Source organism: Aotus nancymaae, unplaced genomic scaffold, assembly GCF_030222135.1.
Source record: "Aotus nancymaae isolate 86718 unplaced genomic scaffold, 86718_ANA_hifiasm-v0.15.2.pri h1tg000221l, whole genome shotgun sequence".
Lineage (NCBI taxonomy): Eukaryota > Metazoa > Chordata > Mammalia > Primates > Aotidae > Aotus > Aotus nancymaae.
Genome location: NW_026988636.1, coordinates 40104 through 64225, shown reverse-complemented (window position 1 = coordinate 64225; position 24122 = coordinate 40104). Strand labels below are relative to the sequence as shown.

Here is a 24122-nt window from a genome sequence, read left to right as displayed (position 1 = left end):
TGAACCACTATCCATGTTTTCCTCCTGTGCCTGAGGCTATTTTTAAAATTCTCTTTCAAGAGTTTATGTTCCTCTGCTTATCCCCAAATTGCGGCTGAATTTCTTTCTTCACCTTATTTCAACCAACTCTGCGCTTTCTTACTGGGTGGTCTCTTCCATGCTTTTGACATATGCCTATAATCTCCCAATCTCTGTCATCCCCTCTTACTCACCTTGTGTCTCCTGCACCACCCTAAACTCACCATGTCTTGCTCTTCTGTATCTGCAGTCCATGAACAGTACCACAGTCACCAAAGCCAGAATCTTCAGGCTTCCTGGATTCTTCCCTCTCCTTCACAGGACTCCATCCCCTTCCCCGTCAAATCCATTCCAGGAAGGAAATGAATTTTTCGTGTCTGTTCTTCTCTAATCCTCACTACTTATCCCTCTCCTCTTAACTCAGGTTTGCATCATTTCTCATCTGGACTGTTACCATATGCCTGCCACTTTCTAGTTCAGGATTCGTGCTGTCAACAGGGAAATCTTTTTCATGTCAAAATCTGATCATGTCATTTTCCCCACTCCTCCTCCCCAAAAATTCCTTCAATGGTTTCCTATTTTCCTTCAGGATAAATGCTAAATTTCTTATTATGAAACCTGCCTTTTACCTTCCTTATATGTCCTCCACACCTGTGGAGAACTACATGTCATTTCTTGAAATCACTGATCTTCCTAAGGGCTGGATGTGTTATTCATACCTTGAGAGTCTCCCCTCTAAAGATAATTTTTTATGGAAGTTTTCATACATACAGCAAAGTAGAAAGAACAAAAAATGTCTCTATTCTTAACATAAGCTCAGAAGTTGTTACCATTTTTGCATATTTATATTTTTATTTTTGAATCATTTGAAAGCAGCAGACCTCATGATCTTTCACTCCTAATTTTTTTTTTTTTTTTTTTTTGAGACAAAGTCTTGTTCTGTTGCCAAGGCTTGAGCGCAGTGGCACGATCTTGGCTCACTGCGACCTTCGCGTCCCTGGTTCAAGCAATTCTTCTGCCTCAGCCTCCCGAGTAGCTGGGATTACCAGCACCTGCCACCACGCCTGGCTAATTTTTTATGTTTAGTAGAGACAGGGTTTCACCATTTTGGCCAGGCTGGTCTCAAACTCCTGACCTCATGATCCTCCCGCCTCAGCCTCCCAAAGTGCTGGGATTACAGGCGTGAGCCACCGCGCCCAGCCTCATTCCTAATTCTTTAGCACACATTGCCATACAGTTGATCCTTTAACAACATGGTACGCTAGGGGCATGGGCTCCCTGCCACTGTGTAGGTGAAAACTCACATACAACTTTTGACTCCCCAAAAGCTTAACTACTAATAGCCTACTTTTGACCAGAAGCCTTACTGATAACATCAACAGTCAGTTAACACCTATCTTGTATGTTATATGTATTATATATACTGTATTTTTACAATAAAGAAAGCTAAAGAAAAAATGTTAAGAAAACCATATGGAAATTCCCATTCATTAAGTGGAAGTGGGTCATCATAAAGGTCTTCACCTCATCTTCACATTGAGTAGGCTGAGGAGGAGATGTTAGTCTTACTGTCACAGGTGGCAGAGGTGGAAGAAAATCTGTGTAGACCCTCAAGTTCAAACCCATATTGTTCAAGGGTCAACTGTATAAGGACATTCTGCATAACTACAGTACCATTATTGACATTGTAAGAAAATTAATAGTAATTACTGAGTGCTTTTAGTCTCCCTCCGTTTTGGTCAAGGCTGTAGTTGTTCATTTGTAAGTGACAGAAATCTGAAACTAATTGAGGCAAAAATGAGAACATACTGAAAGGAATACTGAGGACCGTAATATATCTGCAGAAAAGTCGGAGATGCAGCTGGCACCTGGGAACAACAGCATTCACTTGCTCTACCACCAACAGGAGTCTGCTGCCTCTTATTTCTGCCTCCCTGTGTATTGGCTTATTCTCTCTCACTGCCAGTATCCTTTTCCTCAGCGATGGGAAGAAATTCACTGACTGCTCTTCAGCCTTGCATTCTGTGTCTTCCATCCACTGGGAAGCTCTAACTAGCAGGGTTAGAAACTGCCTTCTCTCTGCTTCCATGGTGGTGTTAATCCTGCTGAGATGAAATGGAGCCCCACCCAAAATTTGGTTCACATATCAAGACTGTTGATGTCACACATGCACACACACCAGCAGGGTAAAAAGGTTTATTACACTCACTGAATGAAGCTTCTAGGGGATGACCATGGTAGGCAGATGGGGGAAAGGGCTGGAGAGAGCAGAGAACGAAGACTAGCTTGGTTTTACTGTGTTCAGGGAGCAAGGCTGGAGTGAGTTTGCAGGATTGGAACTTCTCACTAGCTCCAAGAGAGAATGTGCAGGCTTTCTTCTTGGCTTGCCCAGATGTGGAGCAGAAGATAAAGGGGCATCACTGGGGCTTAAAAACTGTCAGCAGTCAAAGATAAGAAATGGAGTTAGCGTCTGTATAACTCATGGCATCTTCTAAAGAGTATCAGGCCTTTCAGTAAGGGTGCATCTAGAATTTCCCTTGCTTCTTTCTTGACCCTAATGCTGACTCCTCTTGTTACCCTGATCATCCTACTCCCCTCTAGAATTTGTTTAACAATAAACTGATAAAATTAGCTTTCTTTGTTTTCAGCCTCTTTGTTTAAATTTATTCTTTAAGCCTACCTTTTATTCTCTCTGCCCTCCATCCCTTTCTCTCTCCCTCTTTTTTTTCCCCCTTTCTCTCCTCCTCTCTTCTTGTTAACAATCCCATGGAGCAATCTAGACACCCCTGGCTCCCCTTCCATTCCTACCACCACCACCCCCCCACCCCACTTCCCGGCCAGTTTTTATGCCAGTGCTGTTAAATGTTTTTCTGTTTCCATAGCAGCTCTTGTGATTGCCTGACGGATTCTTCCTGCCTGCTATACAGATAAAACCAGTTCACTAAGACCATGGTATTGCAATAAAGAGTTTTATTAGCACGAGGGCAGCTACACAGGAGATGGATTTATTACTTAAATCAGTCTCCCTGAAGGCTTAGAGATTAGGGTTTTTCAAGGATAGTTTTGTGGGCGGCGGTGAGGGAATGAGGAATATTGATTGGTTGGGGATGGAATCATAGGGGTGTGGAAAATGGTCCTCCTGCTCTGAGTCAGCCTCTGGGTTGGGGCCACAGGACCAGTTGAGTCAGCCAGTTGTCAGAAATGCAAAAGTCTGAAAGGATCTCTCAGAAGACCAATCTGAGGTTCTACGGTAGTAATACTACCTACAGGAGTGATTGGGAAACTTAGAAATCTCATGATCTTCCAAAAAATGGCCAGTTATCCCAGGCCCCTCTCATAACCCTAACCTTATGGCCTTTCATTAGTTTTCAAAAGCAGTTTAGTTTTGGGAAAGGTTATTATCATTTTGCTTTAAGGTTAAACTGTAAACTAAATTCCTCTCAAAGTCGCTTTGCCTGTGCCTAGAAGTGACAAAGGACAGCTTGGAGGTCAGAAGCAAGATGGAGTCAACTACGTCAGATTTCCCTTACTGTCATAATTTTGCAAAGGCAGTTTCACTTCTTTTTTCAAACATTTATTGCAGGCTGTGAAAGATGCTTTGGGTAGAAACTTGGTTTACTGAATTCCTTGGCTTATATAATTATTACATTCAGAAAATCTTGGTTTCAAATCTAAAGTTTAAAGTAGGTACTTCATGACTCTAAAAAATGGACATTGAATAGACTTGCTAAAAGTGGATGTCTTTATTGTCAAGATAGTTTATGAAAAGCATTTTTCTCTAATGACTTTTTGGTATTCTAAAAAAATCAAATAGGCTGCCTAAAGGGATGCTTGGTGCCTCTTAGCTTTTCAATTCCTACCTGCCCAATCTTTCCATAAAAGATTTTACATCAACTCCCCAGCTCAACCTTCAATCTAAAATGTTTTTGAGAGGAGGATAGTAGTAGTTTGCGATAGTAGAGTGATACAAAGTACTGCATATTGATTTGGCCCAACTTTCTGCCCAAAGCTCTGCTTAACAGTGTTGTGTCACTGTCATTCATAAGGTCTGTCTCAGGGCAGTTGCTAAGCCGTTTCTTCAGCTGTTTCCTGGCACTGCAGTGTCGTCTTTCTGTGGTGTAGGAAACTTGCCATTGACCACAAAATTGCAGTTTACTTTCCAAGCTAGTCTCTAATTCATAGCTGCTGTTTTCTAATTCTTTTGAGCCTCAGACTATTCAAAAATATGGACAGTTCGTAGTTCTGCTGCAAGAGCACAGAGGACAACTGTATGTTTGCTTCAGCTTGGTTTATAAATACTTCATGCTGTCCCCTTTGGCCCTACTTCTGTCTTTGGACAGCCAATAATGGAAACAAACAGGAGTAGCACTGGCAGGCATTTGGAAATCTTTGTTTTGTTTTTAAATTTTACCTGTTCAGCCAAGTAATCAGACACCCTGCTTATGATCGGCAGGATTCTAAGATAGGCCGCGGTTCCAAAAATTTCTGGCCTCTAATGTACCTGTACATACTACATTCTCCTAGTTATTCAATCAAACACCAATCTAGGTGTTATTATAAAGGGTTCTGAAACTATAACTAAGGCCCCAAATCAGTTGATCTTTAAGTTAGATTTTTTTGGGTGGGCCTGGCCTAATCCATGAGTCTTTAAAATCTGGCTTTAACAGTCAGAAACAGAAATGTCAGATATTTGAGGTAAGGGAGATATTGGATGCAAGAGAGTTTCTTTGTGCTGTTTTTGAAAATGGTAGGGTCATATAGCAAGAGACTAAGAGCAACCTGAATTTATCAACCATCAGAATGAACTTAAAAGAACTTAAGAACTTAGAGCTTCAGCTGAGGACACATCTTGCCAACACCTTCAATTCCTTCTTCTGAGACCTCGAGCAGATAAACCAGCCATTCTTACAGAATTGTAAGATAATGAACGGGCATTGCCTTAAGCCTCAAGTTTGTGGTAATTTGTTACATATCATAGAATATTAACGCATTTTGAATTTACAAATAATAATATACTTTCCATGATGTAGATCCTGCTCGTGTCACCAAAGGAACAGAGGATGGCGAGAGGCAAGGCAAGCTTATGAGGTCTGTGAGCAAGTCTGTCCAAGGAGTGCTCACTCCCTCTGCTTCCTGTGGTGTGGACTGCCCAGAGCTAGAGGCAGCCTGCTCTGTTTGAGCGTGCAACAACTGAAATAGCCTGCTGACGCCCTTCCTGACAACTTCTCTCTGTTCTTCTTACTCCAAACTACTTTGAACAACATAAGTAGATGACTCTTCTCCTCTGAGCAAGGGTGCATTCATTTCTATGGGGTGTGGCTCATGCCTTTCCTCTTTGATCCCTGGAAGAAGGGACAGGGCCAGCCTCAGAAGCAGTGCAGAAGCCTCAGAAGCATCCACTTCATGCTTCCAGGCTCCTAGCACTTCCACACTTGTCTTCTTTCCCCACAGCACTCTCTTGCAGGAGGCCATCTCCAATCCTGTCGTCTTGAAGGTTACACCAAATTACCTGTCCATTTTGAATCCTGCCTTCTTTATCTTAGCTGAGATTGAATGTATTAAAGTCACACAAGGAAAAACATTGAGAAGGAATTCACAGGAAAGTGCATGAATGGTTACCGGTTACCCTGAAGTCTATTTGAATTGTAAAAGCATTATTTTTTTTTTTTAAGAAATCACACAGTCGTTGAACTTTCAGGATGTAAGGAGGATGTTTTTATTTCTGTATGCTGCTGTTCTACATATATGTTTATATGAAGCTTGAGTAAGAAGACTTTTTATCTTCTATATTGTATCTATTTAGCTTCTTCCTGCATTATCATAGGTATAGTTTGAGGCCCCAGCTGGATCTGTACCCATTTCCCTAATTGTTTCATGGTGTCATAACCCCACCTGGGATTGATGAACCTGTTATTTAAAGGATCTGTCTCCACCAGAGGCAAGAGGAATTCAACAGTTCGAGTGCTTCTTGGTTAGAGGAGTTCTGCTCTGTAACTTCAAATATGTTCTTACAGACCCATTCTGGATACCTATCTGTCACTGCCTCAGGATCCAATCCCTGTTTCCACCTTTTTTGTTTTTTGTTCTGGACTGTTAGGTCACAGAATTATTGTGGGCCTCATAATGGGCAATCCACAGAATGATTTTTGGCCAGGATTTTGCTTCCCTGGGTAAAGCAGAAAATCTCTCCTGTGGGATCCTGCCTCTCCAGTGAAGTCTGTGGGCACAGCTTTACTAGTTAATTAAAAAAAAAATCAAATAAAATAACTTGTGTGATGATAGACTTTGTCTATCAATAATTGCATTAAATATCTAAACACACCAATTAAGAGACCAAGATTGTCAGATTGAATAAAAAAACAGGACACAACTAGCAAAAAACCTACGTGTGTGTGTGTTTGTGTGTGTGTGTGTGTGTGTGTGTGTGTGTGTGTGTGTGTAGACATAGACAAGTTAAAAATAAGAGGATGGAGAATATATTACCATGTAAACACTAACCAAGTGAAAGGGCTATGTTAATTTGGACAAAGTAAACTTCAGAAGAAGCACTATTACTGGGAATAAAGGGAGGATAGTACGTAAATATAGAGGGATTAATTTACATACAAAAAAATAACAACTGGAAATATGCATGCATCTACCAATAAAGCTTCTGAATACTTGAAGCAAATATACCATTAGGGCATGGGATTTTAAGAATGGAGTAAGGAGCTCAATGGACTATCTCAACAAACAGCGATTTAACTGATGAGAATTGTTTTTTAAAAAACATTTATTTAAAGTTCCAGGAAATTGTTCATTCAAAAAAATGTTTTAAATCTTCATAAGAACAGTGGGAGTCTCTGGCATTTGAGCCACAACTTTTCTATTATGCTCCCCACCACATACCCCTCAAGCTCCAGTTCTTTGATATAGAAGCTCCCTCTAACCCCAGTTTATACTCTGGGACTGCAGTTTCACCTGAGAGGTGAAGTCTGCTAGCATTTCTCATCACCCCCAATTTTATGTTGCAGAAGTTCTGTTTCAGGCACATTTCAGAAAGGACTGGGTCTCTCTTGACCCACCCCACCCTAGGGCAGATGCTGTACCTAGATGCAGCAGGCCTGAAATCTGGGGAACCCAATCTTGCCCACCTCGTTTGTAGGGTTCCACATTAGAAAGAGCAAGCTGAGAAGACCAGAGTCTACCACCCCTTCTCCAGTGTCCACTTGTACAGCGGGCAACACTAGGGGAAAAGTAGATCAGACAACATAGACTTTAAAACAAAATTATTACAAGTAAAGATGGACATTTTATGATTACAAAAGGGTCAATCCATCAGGGAGATATAACAATTATAAATATATTTATGTAACTAATAACAGACCCACCCAAAATATATGAAGCAAAACTGCCAGAACTGAAGGGAGAAATACACAATGCAACAGTAATAATGACAGTCTTCAGTACCCCCATTTTCAATAATGGATAGAACATCTAGGCAGAAGATAAAGAAATAGAAGACTTGGAAAAGTATAAACCAACTTGACTTGTAGACATCTTTAGGACACTGTGCTCAACACAGAATACGTAGAATGTTCTCCAAGATAGGCCATATGCTAATCCACAATACAAACGCTAGTAATTTTAAATGGATTTAAACAATACAGGTTGAACATGCCTAATCTGAAAATCCAAAATCCAAAATGCTCCAAAATCTGATTTTTTGCGTGTGCCTACATGATGCTCAAAGGAAATGCTCATTGAAGAATTTCAGATTCTCAGATTATGGTTGCTCAACTGATAAGTATAATGCAGATATTTCAAAATGTGAAAAAATCTGAAATTCAAAACACTTCTTGTTCCAAGCATTTCAGGTAAGAGATACTCATCCTGTACAAAGTATGTTCTCTGATGACTTCATTTTCTACCGAAATAAATTGGAAATCAAAAACAAAAAGTCTTGAGATAATAAATATACTCTTTAATAATCAGTGAGTCGAATAAATCAAAAGGGAAATTAGAAAATACTTTGAGATGAATAAAAACAAAGCATATCAAAACTTACAGAATGCAGCAAAAACATTGCTGGGAAGGAAACACACAAAAATATCTCAAATCAGAAACCTAACCTTCTCCCTCAAAAAACTAGCAAAAGAGCCAACTAGCGGGGCACGGTGGCTCACGCCTATAATCCCAGCACTTTGGGAGGCCAAGGCAGGTGGATCACGAGGTCAAGAGATCGAGACCATCCTGGTCAACATGGTGAAACCCCGTCTCTACTAAAAATACAAAAAATTAGCTGGGCATGGTGGCGCATGCCTGTAATCCCAGCTAGTCAGGAGGCTGAGGCAGGAGAATTGCTTGAACCCAGGAGGCAGAGGTTGCGATGAGCTGAGATCGCACCATTGCACTCCAGCCTGGGTAACAAAAGCGAAACTCCAACTCAAAAAAAAAAAAAAAAAAAAGCCAACTAAAGCAAGCAGAAATAATAAAAACCAGAGAGGAAATAAAATACAGAATAGAAAAATCATAACAGAAAATCAACTAAACCAAAAGTTGGTTCTTTGAAAAGATCAAATTGACAAACCTTTAGCTAGAATGACCAGGGAGTAAACAGAAAAGACTCAAATTACTAAAATTGGAAATGTAAGAGGTACCATTACTATCAACCTTATAGAAATAAGATTACAAGAGAATATTATGAACAATGTATGCTAACAAATTCATTAACTTAGTTGAAATGGACAGATTTCCAGAAAGACACAAAATACATAAACTGACTCACAGAGAAATAGAAAATCTGAATAGACTTATAGCAAGTAAAATGTTTGCATTAGTCATTTAAAAACTTCCCAGAAAACAAGCCCTGATCCATATAGCTTTACTTGTGGATTCTATGAAACATTCAAAGAAGAATTAATACCAATTATTCCCAAACTCTTCCAAACAATAGAAAGAGGAAAACTTAACAACTTAGTCTATTAGGTCTGTGTTACTCAATACCAAAACCAGACAAAGACACCACAAGAAAATAGAGACAAATATTTTTTCTGAATATAGATGCAAAAATCCTCCACAAAATATTAACAAATTCTAAAAAGGATTATACACCATGACCAAATGAAATTTATCTCAAGAATGCAGGATTAGTTTAACATCAAAAAAATCAATTAACATAACACAGGGAAAACCAATAATCATGTCAATAAACACAGAAAAAGCATTTGAGAAAATACAACATCCTTTCATGATAATAATGCCTAAAAACTAGGATAGACGGGATTTTCTTCAACCTAATAGAATATCTATGATGAAAACCCCAAGGCTGACATCATATATAATGGTGAGAGAATGAAAACATTCCCCCTACATCAAGAACAAGACAAGGAGATTCATTCTTGTCACTTCTTTTTTTGTTTTTTTGTTTGTTTTTTTTGAGATGGAGTCTCTTGTTGCTCAGACTGGAGTGCAGTGGTGTGATCTTGGCTCACTGTAACTTCCACCCCCTGAGTTCAAGCGATTCTCCTGCCTCAGCCTCCCAAGTAGCTGGGATTACAGGCACCCACCACCACGTCCAGCTAACTTTTTGTATTTTTAGTAGAGATGGGGTTTCACAGTGTTGACCAGGCTGGTCTCAAACTCCTGACCTCAGGTGATCCACCTGCCTTGGCCTCGCAAAGTGTAAAGTGCTGAGATTATAGGCGTGAACCACCGCCCCTGGCCCTGGCCCCATTCTTGTCACTTCTATTCAACCTTCCATTCCAAGTTTGACCAGGGCAGTAGCATTACAGTCTGTCACAACATTCTGTGTATTATCTGATTTACTTACTCCAAACGTATCTTGTTACTTGGGTGTGTGAACTTATGAGCTACTGTCTGGTAATGCATATTGAGAAGGGCAGAAGGCCAAGCCCTGGCCTTTGTCTCTTCTTGTGAATTTAAGAGGAGAGATGATCCCCAAAATGGAGAGACCCAGTTCCACAGCTACACATAAGAACTATTGATTGCCCCATATTTGTCAACACTCTTAACTGACAATGCTTAGGCAGAAGCATCATGGCACAAAGATGTCTTCCTAAATCATAATTCAGTAGCCCTAGGACTTTGTAGGACCAGAGAGAGCCATTAGAGGAGAGCATTTCAAGGGCAGCTGCTCAGCAGCTCCTTACTCTGGCAAGCTTTTCTGTTCCAGGTTGAAGAAACAGGCTCTATCTCAAGGCAGACAGGGAAGGAAGTTTGGAAGCCTTCCCCTAGCCTAGCCTCTCTTGTCAGCTCAGTCTGCCCTCTCCCGCTCACTTTGCCTCACCTGACACTTTAAGGCAGCCTTCAGTTCTCCCAAGATTGTCTCACTATTTTTTGGTTATTTCTTGGAGTCAGTACCTCCCTCTAACTTATAAATTTTTTCAGCATTGTTGTTGTGGGGGAGGGAAGATGGCAGGGAGAGCTAGCGGGTACTAATTCACTATCTTTAAAGGAACCCAAAGCCCCTGATTAATTTGCTGCTTTTTTTCCCAATTATTTTTAAATTTTTGTGGATATATAGTAGATATATATATTTATGGGTTACATATTTTGATACAGGCATGCAATCCATAATAATCACATCTGGGTAAATGGGATAGTCATCACCTCAAGCATTTATCTTTTGTGTTAACAAACCATCCATTTATATTTTAGTTATTTTTGTGTAAAATTAAGTTTTTTTTTTTACTATAGTCACAGTGTTATGCTAGCAAATGCTGGGTCTTATCCATACTTTCAATTTCTTTGTACATATTAATTATCCTCACTTCCACCCATCCCCCCTGCTATCCTTCCCAGCCTCTGGTAACCATCTTTCTACTCTCTATCTCTATAAGTTCAATTTTTAGCTCCCACAAAGAAGTGAGAACATGGAAATTCTGTCTTTCTGGGCCTGGCTTATTTTACTTAACATAATGTTCTCTAGCTCCACCCATGTTGTTGCAAATGACAGGCTGAAAAGTACTCCACTGTATATATGTACCACATATACATTGTGGTTTATATGGTACATATACGCAATGGAGTACTATTTTTCATGGCTGAATAGTAGTCCGTTGTGTATATGTACCACATTTTCTTTATCCATTCATCTGTTGATAAAAACTTAGATCACGTGCCCCTCAAGTCTACTGGCTCCAAGCCCAGCACAGCACTAGGACTCTCTTAGGAATTGCAGTGCTTGTAACCCTAGGCCCTAGGCCACTAGGACTCCTAAGAGAGTCCTAGTGCTGTGCTGGGCTTGGAGCCCCAGAACACTTTAGCCTGAGGTGTCAAGGCTAGTGGGAACTCAAGTTAGGACTGCTAGGATGGGCAGTTCCCACCCCACCACCCCAGGGCTTGTCTAAATGCTTTCTCCCTGGGCAACAACAGCTGAGTTCAGCCAGATTTTGCTTTCTGCTGTGACAGGGCAGCACTGAGTTCCCTTGCAGTCTCACAGTCGCTGCACTGTCCCTCTCCCAAGTGCACAAATTCTCTTTCTGTGCCACTTGGCTGCTGCCAGGTGGAAAGCGATGTGTGGGAAAGGGTGGCATCAGCAATTGAAGACTTTCTACCCTACCCTCTTCAGTGCCCCACTCTTTTCATCTATGAAATGAGTATAATAAAAGCCCCTAACTCACAAGATCACCTCACACAACTTTGCCACTCAGTTTCCACTCCTAAAATGAAGAGCACGTATTTGTGGAATTTGAGGAGAATATGATGAACTTCAGTGATAAGAAGTTAAAACCAAACCAAGTACTGTGAGTGCTCGCATAATTTTTGGTTTTTATGAAGGTGCTTTTTGTGTATGGTGGTTGAATTTAGTATCTCTGTTGGGAGGGGGACATTGGTGGAGCCTTCTGTTTGGCCATCATGCCCTGCCCTTTCATCTGCATTCAGTTTTCTTAAACTATTGAAAATTATCAGCTGTTGACTGTTTATCAACTTTCCCAAGTCTTGAATTAGAGGTAATAAACTAAATTGAAGAAAGATAGGGACAGAACTTCTTGAAGAAAAAAAGTATGGTGGACAGTTGCACCAAATATAAAATGCAGTTCTGGTTCTGAGTTTTTCAGCTGCTTGGGATTTGAGGTTTATATGCAAACTTATTAAATGTGAATTATAAAATGTAAAATTTCAAAAACCGTGGACCAAAATGGTTGCATGAGGAGAGGACCTTGTGAAAGAAGGCTGTATATTTTTTTTTATTGTACTTTGGGCTCTGGGGTACATGTGCACATCCTGCAGGATTGTTGCATAAGTACATACATGCCACATTCCCCCCCACCCCCTCGTCGCCTACATCAGGCATTTCTCCTGGTGTTATCCCTCCCTATCCTCCCCTGCCCCCGCATTGTCCCTCCCCTCCCCCTCCCCACAAAGCCCAGTGAGTGTTGTTCCCTTCCTTGTGCCCAAGTGTTCTCATTGTTCATCACCCGCCTATGAGTGAAAACATGCAGCATTTGGTTTTCTGTTGTTGTGTCAGTTTGTTGAGAATGATAGTTTCTAGATTCATCCATGTCTCTACAAAGGACACAAACTCGTCATTTTCTATGCCTGCATAGTATTCCATGGTGTATTTAGAAAATAAGGGTTTGGATTGGTGTAGGAGGATAGGGGAAAAAACACAGGGCAGGCAGATTGTCAGAAGCATGGGTAGATTGCCCATGGAATTAGCCTGGCTCAAGTGGAAGGTCTGGATTGAAAAGAGTTACTTGTTTAGGCTGGGTCATGTGAGATTAGGAAGGAACCTAATAACTAGTGGGTGTGTGGGAGTAGGTAGAGAGAAAAAGCAAGGAAGCTGTAGAAGTTAGGAGGCCTATACAAATAAGATTAGCTGTAGAAGTAGTAAGTGGACTATAGAATAAAGTTTCACTTTTAAGGCAAACCATAACATGGATACTCAAGGGAGACATTAAAATGGATTTGTGGATTTCAGACCATTTAGTGTGTTTAGCTTTGAGAAGAGGCACTTCAGTACTGGCATTTAGAGCCCAGAATAGACCCAGAAGACTTAGATTCACATCCAGGTTCGAAGTGTGCCTTTGGCCAGTTAATTAACTTTTCTGTGCCCCAGTATTCTCATCTATGAAATTAGTATAGTAGAATCCTCTAACTCACAAGATCTCCTCACACAACTTTGCCACTCAGTTTCCGCCCCTAAAATGAAGAGCATGTATCCATGGAATTTGAGGAGGAGAGGACACAATTCACAATTGGTAGGAGGCAGGGTGGTGGTACAGAAAGAAAAGGAGCTGACCATTCTGTGCCCCGTCCACTGCCTCACTGGGTTCTGAGCCTCACAGGGCTGAGACTTGCTTCATTGTATCCCAGCACCTGGCACTGTACGTGATATAATTGGCACTCAGGAAATATTTGTTGAATGACTAAATGCATTTTTATATGTAGTTTTAAATATAAATAAATTCAGAAAGCGTTTTAGTATATTAAGCTATGTATTTGTCTAACAATTTTGATGTTTAATTTTTTAACAATTAGAAATCATCTTATCAATTAGAATTATCTTTGAAGTATTTGTGATCATTTTCTTTTTGTTTTACAGACCAGTTGGAATGCCAAAAATGGAAAAAGTCTACTTACATAATCCTAGTTCTGAAGAAACTATTACTTTAGTATCAATATCTGCTACAACATCACATTTTCATGCATCATTTTTTCAAAATAGGGTAAGTTTCTCTGCTATACATGATCGCTCCTGAGTTTGAAGTTGAAATATCTAGATCTTTATTGATTAATAACTTGCTGTTTGAATATTTCAAACCTGTTCCTAGATCTGTTTGTTCCACTTCCTAAAAATGATTACTTCTACGCTTAAACACATTGTTTTTCTCAACGTGAAACAGCTTAACAAATCAGCAGTGAACCTTAAATACTCTGAAAAAGGTAGCATTCTTATATTCAGTAGATTTTATTTTCCTTCCTAATCACAGGTAATTCCTTAGCATTGTGTTAGTTTCTTCTTGCTACATAATAAATTACCACAAACTTGAGGCTTGTGACAACACCCACTTATTAGCACACAATTTTGTAAGCCATAAGCACACTGAGTTGTTTGTTCAGTGTATCACTGGCTAAAATTAAGATGTCGTCTAGGCTGAGTCCTTATCCAGAGGCTCTGAAGGGAAATCACTTCCAAACTCATTAAAGTTGTTGGGAGAATTACGTTCCTTGTGGAAGCCCCCAATTCGCTGTTGGCTCTTTGCTAGTGACCCCTCTCAGCTCCTCAGGACCCCCGGATTCCTTCTCACAGGCCATCCATCTTCAAGCCAGCAACAGCGCATCTTTCCCCTGGCACTTTGTACCTCTCTGATGTCTTCTGCCTCCAGCTAGAAAACTCTTGCTTTTTTTTTTTTTAATTGTATTTGGGCTCTGGGGTTCATGTGCACATCCTGCTCCCTGCAGAATTGTTGCATAGGTACATACATGCCATGGTGGTTTGCTGTCTCCATCCCACCCCACCGTTGCCTACATCATTCTCAGCAAACTGACACAAGAACAGAAGACTCTGCTTTTAAAGGGCTCCTGTCAGTGGGTCAGGACTCTCCGGTTAGTCTCCCTTTTGATTAACTAAAAGTCAACTGGTTGGTGGCCTTAATTACATCTGCAGAATCCCTTTTACCATGTGATGTAAATAATCCCAGGTGTGGTATCTCATCCTAGTCACAACCTCAGAGATTAGGGCATAAAGTCTTAAGCACCAATTTAAGGTTCTCCTTACCACATATATCATCTAAAATTTTATTGGTAATTTTTGTAGGAAGTATGTAAACTTGTTATTAAAAACTTTTTTTCTGACCCCCCCAAAAAAATGGTATCTTAAGTACATTTTAAATTTGAGAGAATACCTAAAGCTTTAGCATATAGGTTTCCAAAATAATTAATAAAATAGCAAAGATGAGAGGGAAGAAAAATGAATGGGACTGAATTACATCTTCCCAGGGTTTTCAGTGACTCCTTTGAAGGGATGTGACTGAGTGACAAAGAAGAAACCGTTTTAAGCATATAAGATATTGGTTGCTGTATTTTTATGTCAGTTATTTGATGTTTACATTTCTCCTTTCTAAAATCCTGTTTCATCATATGTTTACTTTAGAGTAAAAAAAAAAGCACAACTTTTTCATTTAAAGGTATTTTATAAACAAGAAACTGATAAATTAGTATATTATTTTGGTAATAAAAAGTTTAATTTTTTTGTGATTCTTGTAGAAATATCCCTTTTCTAAATTATTTCTTAAAATAGCTTTCCCTTGAGTTAGTTATTCTTTGTTAACTAAAAGATATTTTCATACTTTTTATAGATGTGCTGTTGATAATAGTCTCCAGTAATATAATTCTAATGCTGGGAGGGACCTGTGTATACACAGGCTGAGCTCCAGAGAGATCTGCCCCAGTCATGCAGTGAGTGGCAGGAGCCAAGGTGAAGGTGTAGGTGTTATGTTAGCATCCCCAGTGATTTGTATCATATTACACCTCAGTGAGTGGCTTGTACCTAACAGCTTCTATAGAGATGTATTTATGTATAATGAAACCATCCAGCTTTCAGGCATTATCAGTATGCAGAGACATGTTGAGTTTAAGGGCAAAATTGTGAAGTAAAAATGCAATCGGTTCAAAAATAGTTCACAACTGCACTATACATTTTATTTCTAACTTGTTAGCTTTTTGCTAAGTCAAGCAATATTTTGTTGTTTCTGAGCACTCCAAGTTTCACCTGTGTTAAAGGCCAGGGTTTTTACTGTTTTCATTGCTATCATGCTACAGAGACTAGAACAAGAGTTGCAAACAAATTCTTACTGGGCTAGGTAAACAATATAAATGGGGGAAGCAAGCCAAGTGGGATGAGGGGGTGCCCTAGAGAACATGTGACCATTCAAAGAGATCAGCTTCCACTGGGCTCCAGGCAGTGGTTACCATGTTGGGTGTGTAAGCCCATGTGCAGTTCTGCTGATTTCAGAAATAAGAATTCTCATGTATCTTCCAGTCTTCATACATTGAAAATCAGTTTAGTTTTAGAAAGACAGTATGGGCCAAACAACATAAGCTAAAGGCTACTAACTTGACATTTCTGAACTAGACTCTCCCAGGGACCTTTTTCTATATATATATATATATATATATATATCTTTTTTTTTCCCCCTAAAGTAAGACACTGACTCCAGACACTCGAGAAGTAGAGGGGAGAGATGGAATGAACTCTCGGGGGAAGAAATAACCTATTTCCTCTCTACTTCAGCTTTATGTCAATAATAAGAGCCTTGGGGAAAGATGAATAGAGTTTCTTATGTGGAGGAGAGCAAAATCTTTACATTTATTCTAACTCTAATTACCTTTGTCATGCTCAGAATTCCTGGTCAGGTCTTATTTCTTTGACACATTGTCTATAACTCAGAGTTTTTAGTTGTTCACTGTTAACATCTCTACATTAACCAAAAAGTAGAAAATACAGAAAAGACTATTTTTTAATTATTGTTCAAACCAAGTTTTACATAATTGTATTTTAACACGCACATGCAAGTAATTTTGTTAAAGTTTTTGTTTTAAGACCGCCTGAAAATTAAAAAGAATAGGAATGATAAGAGAGGTAAGGGGTTTGGTTATATGAAAATTTATTTCTCCATATATAAGTTTGTGTAATTATCTGTTAATTGAATATAATTATCTAATTATAATTAAAAATTACATAATAGTAAGACTGCATTTTAGGCCATTCCTCTTTCATGGCCATATTGTATATGGGCCATAAAATATGCAACATGTATTTTACATCAGAAAAATACAGATTTTTGTAACCATATTCTATACAAGTCCAATTTTGGTTCCTTGGCTTGTGGAAATGGGGTGCCTTACACACAGTAGGATACAAAAATGTTTTTTTTATTGATTACAACCTTTTGATTGATTAAATTTTCAGATAAACTGAAGATTAACTAGGATAAACTTTGTTTCAGTCTGTGACTAAAATTAAAATGTTATAGTTCACTTATTTCAGTATACTTAATGGACAGTCTCTTCTCATGGGTTGAAGGGCACTAACAAATATTAATGATCATTTTAATTAGATATAGAAGGACATTATTCTATTTTAGGTTAAACTTTGATTCCATGACATTACTGGGAATTGAACAAAATATGATGTAGCAGTAGTATGGAATATTATGCAGATAATAAAGAGAATGAAATAGGTCTCTGTTGATCTGAAATAATATACATGACATGCTAATATGTAAGAAAAGCATATTGTAAAGTAGAATAAAATACCTTTTTTTTTTTTGAGACAGGGTCTCACTCTGTCACCCAGGCTGGAATGCAGCGGCATGATCTCAGCTCACTGCAACCTCTGCTTCCTGAGTTCAAGCCATTCTTGTGCCTCAGCCTCCCTAGTAGCTGGGACTACAGGTGCCTGCCACCATGCCCAACTAATTTTTTGTATTTTTTAGTAGAGATGGGGTTTTGCCATGTTGGCCAGGCTGGTCTCAAATGTGCAGCCTCAAGCAGTCCGCCTGCCTTGGCCTACCAAAGTGCTGGGATTACAGACTTGAGCTACCATGCCTGGCATATAATACCATTTTTATAAAAGCAAAAAGTCTGTGTATATTTATTTGAGTATATTAATAAGAGCTGGAATAGATAAAGCACAGATAGATTTGCCAGGTTAACTGGATAACCTGAGAAAGGTGAGAGTGGTGGAAGTTTGGGGTTATCAACTTTTTATTCAGTCATCTTAGCACTGTATCACTAAGTAAAATAAGTACTTGTTACTTTTGCAGTTCAAAACACTTAAGAAATGTAAATTTAAAATAGTTTCGCCACTCCACCTATGTGGAAATAAGAAATCAATTTAACAAATATTTATTAAGTGTCTACTTAAGTGTCAGGCACTTTGTTTTTAATCAGTGAAAACAGAGATGCCTATCATACATACCTTGGTGGGGAGGGTTGGGTAAAGTCAGCAGCAGAGGGAAGGCAAGCATGGTAAATAAGTAGATTTTGTAAGATCTTAGAAAATGATACAAGGTTAGGAAAAGAGTATAGAATCAGAAACTTAGGAGTTAACAGGGAAGGTGATGTCATTTTAAATAGGGTGGTCAGGGTAGGCTTTATTCAGAAGGTAACATTTGAACAAAGACTCAAAGAGGGTGAGGTAGAAGGACTATGTGGAGGAAACTGAAATATGTGGAAGAAAAGCATTCTAGCCAGAAGAACCAAGTGGTACAAAGGCTGTATTGTTGGAAGCAGGCCTGTTGTGCAAAGACAGCTAGACCAGAGTGAGCACGGGTGAGAGGAGAAGTAAGGGGGCAGACCGTGAAGGGCCTTACAAACTGATTTGACTTGACTTTCCTGATTGACGTGGAAAGCCATCAAAGGGTTTTAAACAGAAGAATGAAATCGTAGCTTAGGTTTTAAAAGGATCTTCATTCATCAAAAATAGAACAAGGGACCCCAGTCACATTGGCTGTTGCTGTACTCCAGGGTAAGAAGATAATTACTCTGACTAGAGTGGTACATGGAAGAGGTGAAGAAAGGAGTTGGACTTGGGATACCGTGGAGATATTGCAAGTTCAGTTCTAGACCACTGTAGTAACCCAGTAACAGAATTTTTTGCTTTCCCTGTATATATAAAAGTTATGTTTATACTGTACTGTGGCCTATTAAGTGCAATACCATTGTGTCTAAAAAACATACATACCTGGCCAGGCGTGGTGGCTCACGCCTGTATTCCCAGCTCTTTGGGAGGCCGAGGTGGGTGGATCACAAGGCCAGGAGTTCAAGACCAGCCTGGCCAAGAAGATGAAACACCATCTCTACTAAAAATATAAAAATTAACCGGACACGGTGACGGGCACCTATAATCCCAGCTACTCGGGAGGCTGAGGCAGAAGAATCACTTGAACCTGGGAGGTGGAGGTTGCAATGAGCCAAGATCACACACCGCACTCTACCCAAGGCGCCAGAGCAAGATACTGTCTCAAAAAAAAAAAAAGTGCATACCTTAATTTCAAAAATATTTTATTGCTAAAAACTGCTAACAATCGCTGAAATGATCTTCTAGAGGTGCATTTAAAAATAATAATAATAATTAATTAAAAATTAAAAACTGCTAACGGATCATGTCAGCCTTATGCAAGTCATAATCTTTTTGCTGGTGGAGGGCCTTGCCTCAGTGTTGACAGCCACTGACTGATCAAGGTGGTGGTTGCTGAAAGTTGGGATGGCCATGACAATTGTTTAGAATAAGACAACAATGAAGTTTGCCACATCCATTGATTTATCTTTTCACAAAAGATTTCTCTGTAGTGTGCAATGCTGTTTCATAGTATTTTACCGACAGTAGAACTTCTTTCAAAATTGGAGTCAGTCCTTTCAAACCCTGCCTCTAAGTTTATGTAGTATTCTAAATCCTTTGCTGTCATGTCAGCATATTCACAGCATCTTTACTAGGAGTAGATTTCATCTGAAGAAACCACTTTTATTGCTCATCCCTAAGAAGCAACTCCTCTTCAGTTCAAGTTTTATTCACATCTACAGATGCCACTTCTAATTCTTGTTCTCTTGCTGTTTCTACCCCATCTACAGTGACTTCTCCACTGAAATATTAAACGCTTCAGAGTCATCCATGAGAGTTGGAATTAACTTCTTCCAACCTCCTGTTAACATTGCCATTTTAACCTCCTTCCATGAATCACAAATGTGGTGGGGTTTTTGTTTTTTTTTTTGGTTGGGTTTTTTGTTGTTGTTGTTTTTTGTTTTTTGAGTCAGAGTGCACCCCAGTCACCCAGGCTGGAGTGCACTGGCACAATCTTAGCTCACTATAACCTCTGCCTCCCGGGTTCAAGCAGTTCTCCTGCCTCAGCCTCCTGAGTAGCTGGGATTATAGGCCCATGCCATCACGTCCAGCTAATTTTTTTTTTCTGTTTCGTATTTTTAGTAGAGACAGGGTTTCATCATGTTGGACAGGCTGGTCTCGAACTCCTGACCTCATGTGATCCACCCACCTCAGCCTCCCAAAGTGCTGGAATTACGACATGAGCCACTGTGCCCATCTACAAATGTTCTTAATGGCATTTAGAATGGTGGCTCCTCTAGGAGGTTTTCAATGGACTTTGCCCAGATCTATTGGAGGAATCACCCTCTGTGGCAGCTGTAGCCTTAAGAAATGTATTTCTTAAATAATAAGACTTGTAACTTGAAATTACCCCCTGATCCTTGGCTGCAGAATGGATCCTGTATTAGCAGTCATGAAAACAACATGCATCTCCTCGTGCATTTTCACCAGAGCTCTTGGGTGAACAATTGCCTTGTCAACGAGCAGTAATATTTGGAAAGAAATCTTTTTTCTGAGCAGTAGGTCTCAACAGTGGGTTTTAAATATTTGGTGAACCATGTTATAAATAGATGTGCTGTTACCTAAGCTTTGTTGTGCATTTATGGAGCACAGGTAGAGTAGATTTAGCATAATTCTTAAGGTCTCTAGAATTTTCAGAATGGCAGATGAGCGCTGACTTCAACTTAAAATCACCAGCTGCATTAGTTCCTAATAAGAGAGTCAGCCTGTCCTTTGAAGCTTTGAAGCCAGGTACTGACTTCTCTCTAGATGGCATCTTCTAGATGGCTGTTTCATCTCCATGGAAAATCTTAATTCAGTGTGGCCATGTTCATCAATGATCTTAGCTAGATCTTCTGGATAACTTGCTACAACTTGTACATCAGCATTTAATGCTTCACCTTGCACTTTAATGTGATAGAGTTGGCTTCCTGGGTTCAGGCAATTCTCCTGCCTCAGCCTCCTGAGTAGCTAGGACTACAGGCATGCACCACCATGCCCAGCTAATTTTTTGTATTTTTAGTAGAGATGGGGTTTCACCATGTTGACCAGGATGGTCTCGATCTCTTGACCTCGTGATCCACCCGCCTCGGCCTCCCAAAGTGCAGGGATTACAGGCGTGAGCCACCGGGCTTCTTTTCTTAAACCTCATGAATCAATCTCTTTTAGCTTCCAGCTTACTCTCTAGCTTCCTCCCCTTTCTCAGTCTTCATAGAATTAAAGAGAGTCAGGGCCTTGCTCTGGATTAGGCTTTGGCTTAAGAGAATGCTGTGGCAAAGCAAGGCGTGGTAGCTCACGCCTGGAGTCCCAACACCTTGGCAGGTTGAGGCAGGTGAGTCACCCGATATCAGGAGTTCGAGACCAGCCTGGCCAACATGGTGAAACCCCATCTCTACTAAAAATACAAAAATTAGCCAGGAGTGGTGATGCCTGCCTGTAATCCCAGCTACTTGGGAGGCGGAGGCACAAGAATCACTTGAACCCAGAAGGCCGAGATTGCAGTGAGCCAAGACCATGCCTTTGCACTCCAGCCTCAGCAATGAGCAAAACTCTGTCTCAAAAATAAAAATAAAAAAAAGAATGTTGTTCCTGCTTAGCTCTTCCATCCAGACCACTAAAGCTTTCTCCCTATCAGCAATAAAGCTGTTTTGTTCTTTATCATGTGTGTGTTCACTAGAGTAGCATTTTTAACTTCAACAACTTTTCCTTTGCATTCACAGCTTGTCTGTTTGGCACTAAAGACCTCGCGTCGAGCCTCTCTCGGCTTTCAGCATGTTTTCCTCACTAACCTTATCATTTCCAGCTTTTGGTTTGAAGTGAGAGATGTGCAAGTCTTCTTTCACTCGAACACTTACAGGCCATTGTAGGGTTACCAATTGGCCTAATTGGGAGACAAAGGGAGTTGGGAGAACAGCATTTGGTGGAGCAATGAGAACACACATAACATTTTTCAATTTAAGCTTGCCATCTTATATGGCCACAGTTTGTGGTGCCCCAAAATGATTTCAGTAGCAACATCAAAGATCACAGATCACCATGCAGATAAAATAATAATGAACAACTTGGAAATACTGCAAGATCACCCAAATGTGACACAGAGATAGAAAGTGAGTAGTTGCTGTTGGAAGAGTGGCACTGGTAGGCTTGCTTGCATGGTTGCTACAAACTCTTAATTTGTCAAACAAAAAACTGCACTACCTGCAAAGTGCAGTACAGCGAAGCACAATAAAATGAGATATGCATGTGTGTTTTGAAGATACACCCAACAGGATTTCCTGATGTGGGGTTGAGAGAAAGAGAAGGGTCAAAATTGACTCTAGAGTTTTATACTGAGCAACTAGAAGGACAGAGTTGCAGTCAGCTGAATTGAAGAAGGCGGAGGGTAGAGTAAGTTTCAGAGGTACAATCAGTAGTTCAATTTGGACATGTTCAATTTCAGGTATCTCCTAGATATCCAAGAGGAAGTAGCAAGTAGGCAGTTAATATTTGAGTTTGGTATATGAGGGAAAGGACTGGACTAGAAATAGAAATTTAGTAGTCACTAGTGTAGATATGAAGCCATGGATCTGGATGAAATCACCAAGGAAGGAAAAAGCCTGGGGACTGAGCTGTGGTACAAGCTGACTTGGGAAAATTGCAGTTTCTTAGTGGTATTACTAGAAACTCAGATCTCAGCTACATACTAGATGCAGCAGAAAGCTGCACTAAAAATTAAACATTCCATGGTGATTTTCCTAACTCGTTGGAGTTTGGATGGGCCTTAAAAGGGTATTGTTTGAATATAGACATTTTTAAATAAAATTAAGTTTTCATAAAAATTTTATTTATTTATTTTTGAGACAGTCTCGTTCTGTTGCCCAGGCTGGAGTACAGTGGCACAATCTCAGCCTCCAAGTAGCTGGGACTATAGGCACCTGCCACCATACCCAGCTAATTTTTTGTATTTTTAGTAGAGACGGGGTTTCACCATGTTAGCCAGGATGGTCTCGATCTCCTGACCTCGTGATCCACCCACTTCAGCCTCCCAAAGTGCTGGGATTACAGGTGTAAGCCACCACACCCAGCCAAAAACTTTTAAGGAAACCAGTTTTCCTCTGAGTACATTTTCAGTAATAAACATAGACCTTATGGATCTCTTCATTGACACTACAACTGTTCTTGGATAGGAATACCATAATTCTAAAACTTTTTTCACATTTTTTTAGAGAACATTTTAGATATTTTTTTAGGTAGTAGATACACAGCATTTATTGTACTAATTTGCTATTTTTTTTTCCTTCAACTTTTAAGTTCAGGAGTATATATGCAGGATGTGCAGGTTTGTTACACAGTTAAATTTTTTTTCACATTTTTTTATCAGAAATTGGGGCACATGTTACAGGCAAGGACACCTTATACTCACTGTCATCCTGGATTAAGGGTGTGTTTTTCCACAGAGAATGGCACTGGTGGTCTCAACACTACCAAGGAAACATTAAATTTTCTGCTGGAGGTTTTTTTGGACCACTGATATGTATTCAGACCGTACACTTGCATAAGAACTGTTACATAGTGCAAATTCTAAGAATAAGTTAGTTTTTCTCCCTTTCTGCAGTGTCCAGAATGAGTCACATAAGTTTTCTTCACTGCCCTTTTCTGTGGGTTGGGTTTGTACTTGTCATTCTCACTCATGGTTTTACATGAAGATTAGGTCTGCATTTTTTTTTGACACTCTTGTCTTTTTATTCTTGGTATGGTATAAAACATCTGTATTACAAGCACTGGCATCTTAGATGGGAAAATGATATTGTAGTGGGTTTTTTTCCCGTATTGCTGAGAGTCCCTTGTGTCTCTCAGTGTCAGTTCTGTGAATCCTTACATTGTCAGAGGGAGTTAGGAAGGTGATAAAAGGGTGACCAGTCATATGATTCTGTGGAATTAAGTTCACAACAATAAAAAGTGTGGGTGGACTGCCTGAACTCAGTGATATTACCCACTTCATTTTAATATTTTGTTGTTTTAAAGTTAATTTAGCTCTAATCTTTTTTTTTTTTTAAGAAATTTTTTTAGTGGGAGAGGTTCTCAGTCTACAGTTGCCATTCCTAGTCACCCAACTGTAACCAACATTTTGGTCATTTCCTCTGGGAAAATTTTAGAGATTATGGCAGCTTTTGGATTAAAACATTTGCTGTTATTTTTTATGCAAAGATGTTTATTGTGTTCACAGAGTGTCCAATCATGTGACAGGTAGCAACACTTGATTTTTAGTGTCTTACATTACATTGCCATCAGCAGC

At 39.7% G+C, this 24122-nt stretch overlaps 1 protein-coding gene across 1 annotated transcript in view; it reads left to right on the top strand.

Annotated features, from left to right (window-relative positions):
- Positions 1–24122, top strand: part of LOC105730765 (transmembrane protein 131-like) — a 94974-nt gene that overhangs the window by 31855 nt on the left and 38997 nt on the right. The window contains exon 4 of the mRNA XM_064371915.1: positions 13568–13691. Coding sequence (XP_064227985.1) covers positions 13568–13691 — 124 coding nt within the window. The remainder of the gene's footprint in view (positions 1–13567; positions 13692–24122) is intronic.